General features: G+C 41.8%; 1 protein-coding gene across 1 annotated transcript; it reads right to left on the reverse strand.

Annotated features, from left to right (window-relative positions):
• Window positions 1-1,815: 1,815 nt before the first annotated feature.
• A4GNT (alpha-1,4-N-acetylglucosaminyltransferase) lies at window positions 1,816-6,076 on the reverse strand. Its single transcript, XM_006216052.4, has 2 exons — window positions 5,666-6,076; window positions 1,816-2,430 (listed from the first exon to the last, which is right to left on the reverse strand). The coding sequence occupies exons 1-2, from the start codon at window positions 6,074-6,076 to the stop codon at window positions 1,816-1,818; spliced, it is 1,026 nt and encodes a 341-aa protein (XP_006216114.1).
• Between the last annotated feature and the right edge of the window lie 1,296 nt (window positions 6,077-7,372).

Genomic DNA, 7,372 nt, shown 5'->3' on the forward strand with positions numbered 1-7,372 from the left:
TTCAAACTCTGAACCCAGTCCATAGGTTTACACAGACCTTTTATAGGCTGCCAGTTTTACACTTTGCAACATCATGTGCAAATAAAGTACACAGAAGTTGACCAACCATGAACAAGCTTTGTAGAAACAGACCAATCAGGAGTGAGCTCCATGCAAATGAAGTACTACAAATAGACCAATCAGAAGTTAGGGGAGTGGACCAATCAGAATTGAGAGTAATAACCAATCAGAAGTGAGAGTAATAACCAATCAGGAGTGAGAGTAATAACCAGTTAGAAGTGAGAGTAATAACCAATCAGGAGTGAGAGTAATACCAATCAGGAGTGAAGGAAATAACCAATCAGAAGTGATCTCAGGGAACCAATAGGATTCTAGGTGTAAGTTAGCCGCTTTAGAGGCAAAAAGTGAGATAAATCTTCCCAGTCAGAGAACCGGACGCTAGTGGGAGGAGAGCAGCGGCCCTGCCTAGGGGTCCTGCCAGTCTTTTTATGGGGTTTCCTGCCTCACTTTTACAGGAGAGGGAAATAAACTTTTATATTTTATACACGAATAGATTTTTCTGTTGTAAACAAAGCAAGTGCATCCTGATCCGCACGGCCTGCACTTCCCAGACTGCCCACAGGGGGCGCTGAGCCCTCCTCAGTCAGGAGGTCACGTGAGTTGCACCGGCTGACTCCGGAACCTGTGTGAGCCGAGCGCCGTCTCCTCCTGCGCCGCTTGGCGTGGCTTCTGGACACCCCAGGGCGGCAATGGGCTGTCGCTGCTGGGCCTCCTTAGGACCAGCTAGGGATTCAGCTTCAGGACAAGACGAGGCTGCTTCCATGTAGAGAGGAGCCTGGTTTCCTCAAGACCCGCCCAAAAAGGTGAGGAAAAAGGGAAGAGAATATGAGGAAAAATGGGGGGACTGCCGATGTGTAATTGACTGCTGGGGGAGGGGACGGGGGTCTGTCTTCAGACGACCCAGGAGAGGAAGGGCTTGATACGGAAAACTGGATTTTAGTCCGTTTTGTGTGCGATGTAGATGGTGTCCAAGGTCATTCTTTGGTGTGTGGTATCCAGTTTTCCCAGCACTATTTCGTGAGGGGTCTGTCCTTTCCCCACTGTATGTTCTTGGCCCTTTTGTGGTAAATTAATTCACCACATCCGTGTGGGTTTATTTCTGGGCTCTCTGGTCTGTTCCTCTGGTCGCTGTGTCTGTTTTTGTGCCAGGACCACACATTGTTTTGGTGAGTTCATAGTACAGTTTGAAGTCGGGGAGCAAGACGCCTCCAGCCTGCTCTCCTTTCTGAGGATCGCTTTGGCTATTCCGGGTCCTTTGCGGTTCCACACAAATATTAGGATCCTTTTCTCTAATTCTGTGAAAGATGCCATTGGAATTTTGGTAGGGGTTGCTTTCAGTGCATACATTGCTTTGGGTAGAATGGACATTTTAACAACATTCATTCTTCCAGTCCATGAGAATGTGATATCTTTCCATTCATTTGTATCTTCTTCAATTTCTTCATCAATGTCTTAAAGTTGTCAGTGTGCAGGTCTTTCACATCCTTGGTTAAGTTTATTCCTAGATGTCTTGTTCTTTTTGATGCAATTGTAAATAGGATTGTTTTCTCTCTCTTTCTGATGGTTCATTATTAGTGGTTAGAAATGCAACTGATTTTTGTGTATTGATTTTGTAACTTTACTGAATTCATTTATTAGTTCAAATAGTTTTTTGGTGGAATGATGTGGAAAATTGTAACTGTCTAACTGTCATGTGGGTGCACTTCCAGGAAGTGGCCGGTTCCACAATGTAGCAGCAGTAACCCAGCATTGGCTCTATTTGTTACCTGGCCCCTGCTCCCCAGTAACCAACCCCTCTGGACCTTGAATCAGGACCCTGTAAGTCCTGGGACAGTGCTTACGGTAAAGATTTTCCACCAGCATGTTGCTTCCTCTAACCACAACCCTCCCTTCCTTGTTCATGTAGTTCCACAGATGCAGGGCATAGGAGTTGTTGAAACTCGGCTCTGTGTCCCAGACTTCATAGTAGCGCCTCCATGCTCGAAAAGAGATGGGATAAAATCTTTGGGGGTGTAGGAAGGACAAGTTCAAACACTTGAGGTCACTCACCTCCTGGAAGTCTCTGAGTTTGCACCACACTCTCAGAATCCTCGTCATCAAATTGGGACCCTGATGGCCCCAGATACCTGGATTGTAATTTTCCACAAAGTTTTCCATGCACTCCCACAGGAAACGGTGGTGGGGGAGGAATCCAAACACCCCGTTACTAGAGAACTGAGAATCCTGTGCAGCCAGAAAGTTTTCCTCAGGGATGGGCCTGATGGAGATGACATCAGTGTCCATATAGACACCGCCATACTTCCAGATGATGGCCAGGCGGGCCGCATCGGAGCTGACATGGAGCCAGTTTCTCTCTTTATTGCTGTTGATCTGTAGAAGCAGGTGCAAATCAGCCCTCAAGCAGGGGAAGAGGGAGGGGTGTCGCAGCAGGAAGCCAGACCCAGGGTAGCTGGGGAGGAGGAAGCAAGACAACTTCCCAAAAATCTCTTTGCCAAAAGCCCAGTTTTCCAAATTTACCAAACTTACCTCCACTCAAAAACATTGCCTTTAAGTAAAAAGTTTACAGGAGGGGAGGGCATAGCTCAGTGGTAGAATGCATGCCTAGCATGCACAAGGTCCTGGGTTCAATCCCCCATACCTCCATTAAAAAAAAAAAAGGTTAATTACCTTCCCCCCAACAAAATTTTAAAAAATAAATAAAATAAAAAATGAATAGAAATAAAAATTTTTAAAGTAAACAATTTACATCAGTCAGTATCAGTGGGAAGTTTTAGCTGCTTTTAAAGATTTCATGAAATTGTTTTTAAAAAAAGAAGTGCAATAGAAAGATAAAGAAGAAACCCATAAGTGATTTCACTATGAATGGTATGAGTCACTTTCTATAGGGTGGAAATTAACCACAAATATGAAACAGTGAGGAAAGAATTTTTTTAACTCCTAAAAATGCTGAGAACTGATAAAGAAGAAAATAAGCTAGGGAACTGGAACTATAGGACAGATTAATATGTGTGCTGTTTGAGAAATTGGCAAAAGAATCTTAAAATGCATGTATGTGTGCCTGCCTTTGTCCATTAATCAATTCCTTTAATAATATTCAGTGAGGGCCTACTTACTATTGACCAAGGTCAATTACAGCTGCTAAAGATACAGCAGTGAACAAACAGACAAAAATCCCTACTGATGGGAGATAGATAATAAAGAAATAAATATATAATATATTAGGTGTTCATCAGGACTAGGAAAGAAAAAAGCCAGGCAACAGGGAAGGAAGCAGGATGGAGCACTATTTTATCTTGAGTTCTAGCAGAACCTTGAATGAAGTGGGTGGGGGAACCATGCCATTATCAGTGAGAAGAGGATTCTAGTTAGAGGGAATAGCATGTGCAAGGGCCCTGGGGCAGGGGTGCACTTGCTGTGTGTGGAAACAGGGAAGTGGCAATGCACAGTAGTGAAAGGAGAGGGGAGGAAATGAAATCAGAGAGAAGTGGGGAGCAAGAGTGAGGGAGCAAGGCTAGGGTAAAGACTGAAATGATTTGGAAGGTTTTGAAGAAAAGAATGATGTGATCTGAATTAGATATGGAAAGGGTTACACTGGTTGCGGTATGGAAAATAGGTGGAGTGGAAGGTGGCAAGGGAAAAAACAAAGAGCCAAGTTAGGAGGCTTTTGAGATAATCCAGGCAGGAGATGATAGTGGCCTGGACCAGGGTGACAATAGAGGAGGTGACAGAAGTGATCAGATTCTGGGCACCTGGTAAAGATAAAGCTGATCAGGATTTACTGATGGATTGGATGTGGAGTGGGAGACAGGAGTCAAGGATGACCAAAAATGCTAACATGTGAGCAAAAGAGAAAATGACTTTTAGAAAAATAAAAATAAATCATAAATGCCAGTGTTTCTAAATGGGATGCTTAACTTTTGAACACAGGAAACAAAATAGATTTTTTGAATTTAAATGTGTTGGTTAAAAGAACAATGACCCTAGGCTTTTGACAAAATAAATATTTTTTAAAATTCTGCTCTAAAGCCAAGTGAAAAGTCAGCTAAGACTTTGCAGAAATTTTCACAGGAGTTATGAACATCACCATATTGTACACAACTGCTAAAAACTTCATAAATAATAATAGCTGAAATTTATCAGTAGCAGTTCTAAACTCTTTATAAAATCTACACAGATCCTCAAATAAAGATAGGTACCATGATGTTTCCTATTTTTCAAATGAAAAATCAAAAGGACCAAGAAGTTCAGTCATTTGTCCAAAGTTAGAGAGGTAGATGTTGGTTTCTAACCCAGGCAGTCTGACTCCAGAGATCCACTCATTCAAAAGAAACAAGGTTTTGGGGGGAGGGTATAGCTCAGTGGTAGAGTGCGTGCTTATGCACAAGGTCCTGGGTTTAATTCCCAGTACCGCCACTGAAAAACAGAAAAGAAACAAGGTTTTGGTAAAAATAAGTAAAGTTGATTATTTGGTAAATTGGTGATTATGAGTGAACAGACCCAGATATCAAAAGCTGCACAGAACCAGAGGAGGAGAGAGTCTGCCTTGATGTGGGCATTGGACTAACATCAGCCTGAAACACAAGGGCTCCCTGGGAGGTGAGCATCCGAAAGGGAGATAGGATTCTGACCTACTCACCCCTACAATACTCATCCCTGGACATCTTCAAGGGCTACAGTTGCCCAAATCAGCAAATCTAGTGGTCACCAGCAGGTGATGGCACACTGGGTCATCCTTGACAGCTGGCTTCCAGCTATCCTAGTGGCCTTACTGGGGCAGAACGTGCCACAGCCCAGCTCCCCAAGGTTACAAGTGTTTCTGCCACCCAAGACAACCCACCTAGTCCCCAGGCCGAATGAGGGCTGGACAAGAATTTTCTCTCTTTTTATATAAATACTGTAGTAGGCTACTAACAGCCACTCAGTGGTCCTAATTCCTGAAACCTGTAAATTTTACCTCCTATAGGAAAAGGGTCTTGAAGAGTTAATATAATTAAGGATCTTGAGAGGAGGATCCTGAGGGTTATCATGGGCCCTAAATGCCACCACAAGTGTCCTTTAAAAAGAAAGGTAGAGGGAGATTTCACACAAAATTCCAAAATTCCTAAGAGACCCAGGACTTTCTCAATCAAATCTCAACATAACCCAGTCTCATATAGCAGCATTCCATCTGATCTTTCATGAATTTTCTATTTACATCATTTTCAAGTTAAATATTGCCTGATTTCCCCCCTCAGGTACAAAAAGTATTTACCATAGATGTTCTTAAAACTGTCGGTGAAAAATAAGTGGTCTATGCACCTAGAAAAGATATGGAAACTCATCCAGTTAAAAATAGTCTCCAAAGTAGCCTGGATCCTAAGAAAAAAGCTGGAAGAAAAAGGTACCAGGGTACAGACATACCTAAATTAAGTCTCTCCTGTTTCCTTGAATCAGGACTCAATATTATAGAAAGAAGTCCAGACAAGAGTCAAAGGATCTGGGTTCTAGGAGCATCTCTGACACTGAGTCCTTACCCTCAGTGTTCCCATCTATAAAAGGACTAGATTGGATCCATTTTCTGTGGTCCCTCCCAAGGCTGACCTGCTAAGAGTCTCTGAACACTTACTCTAGTGTACCATGAAAACAACGGTGTGTCTTCAAACAGGCTTTTCATATCCAAAGGGAGGAGGAAGACATTGTCTATCGCTGAGAGGAGGGAAAAGGCTGGGGAGGTAGAGTTGGGGGACAGCTGCGTGGAATTGTTGAGACCCTTCATAAGTAACAGCACAGGCTGCTCTGGATAAGTCTTGGCAGCAGACTCCACTGCACAGGAGACCAGCGGGGAGGGCTCCGTTCTCTCCGAGGTCTCTAGGAACACGATGCAGCGCCCGTGGCCCAGGAGGGCTTCCAGCCCCTGCTGGGACTTGTAGGGCAGCAGGTGGAAGAAGAGAAAGCTGGACTTCAGGCTGAGCTGGTAGAGGAAGCCACAGGCAAGCAGCAGGATGACCGACAGGGAGAACTGGAGCCTCGTCAGCATTTCCACTCCTCTCTCCTGGCCTGCTCCCTAAAATCAAGACTGTCAATTAAAACGTGTGTTCACAAAACCTGGTAAAGATAGCACACAAGAAGGTGATACGTGAATATCACTTCTAAGCTTAGATTTTTTATTGAAGTGCAATTGATTTACAATATTAGGTTAGTTTCAGATGTATAGCATAGTGACTCAGTATTTTTTTAGGTTATACTTCATTAAAAATTATTGCAAAATAATGGCTGTATTTCCCTATGCTGTACAATATATCCTTGTTGCTTATCTGTTTTATGCATAGTAGTTTGTGTCTCTTAATCCCATATCCCTATCCTGCCCCTCCCTCCTTCCTTCTCCCCACTGGTAACCACTAGTTTATTTTTTATATCTGTGAGTCTATTTCTGTTTTGCTATATATACCCATTTGTTTTATTTTTTAGGTTTCACGTATAAATGACATCATGCAGTATTTGTCTTTTTCCATCTGACTTATTTCACTGAGCATAATAGCATCTAGGTCCATCCACATTGCTGCAAATGGCAGAATTTGTTTTTTCTTTCTTTTTTTTTTTTTGCTAATATCCCATTATATATATATATATATATACACCACATCTTCTTTACGTGTTCTTCTGTTGATGGACGTTTGGTTGCTTCCATATCTTGGCTATTGTAAATAGTGCTGCCATGTACATTGGGGTGCACGTATCTTTTCAGATTATTTTTCAAAATATTTTTGTTTTCTTTGGATATATATCAAGAAGTGGGATTGCTGGATCACATGGTAGTTCATTTTTAGTTTTTTGAGGCACCTTCATACTGTTTTCCATAGTGGCTGCAGCAATTTACATTCCCACCAACAGTGTTCAAGGGTTCCCTTTTCTCCACATCCTCACTAACATTTGTTATTTGTAGGTTTTTTGATCCTAACCATTCTGTCAGTTTTGAGGTGATATTGTGGCTTTGATTTGCATTTCTCTAATAATTATAAGCTTTGATTTTTAAAATTCTAAATAAAATATCAAATCTAGCAATGTCAAAAAGAAAAGTGCATTGATTAGGGTTTATTTAAGGATTTTTGCAATAGGAATTTAAGGATGATTTGCAATAGGAAAATAATTAATAGGAAAACTATTCATGAAATGCATTATTTTAACAGATTAAAGAGGAAAAACTATATGATCATTTTGGCTCAGTAGATGCCAAGAATAGGATAAAATTTGACATCCATTCATGATTTTTAAAAAGTGCAAGGAAACCTCGTGTCTTAAGCTGACAAACAATGTTTACCAGAACATAGAGCAA

This window comes from Vicugna pacos, chromosome 1 (genome assembly GCF_048564905.1).
Source record: "Vicugna pacos chromosome 1, VicPac4, whole genome shotgun sequence".
NCBI lineage: Eukaryota > Metazoa > Chordata > Mammalia > Artiodactyla > Camelidae > Vicugna > Vicugna pacos.

Coding starts and splice junctions, on each gene's coding strand:
- A4GNT (XM_006216052.4), bottom strand. CDS start 6,076: ATGCTGACGAGGCTCCAGTTCTCCCTGTCGGTCATCCTGCTGCTTGCC. Junction 2,431..5,665: donor TGTTTTCATGGTACACTAGA/GTAAGTGTTCAG, acceptor CTGCTTCTACAG/ATCAACAGCAATAAAGAGAG.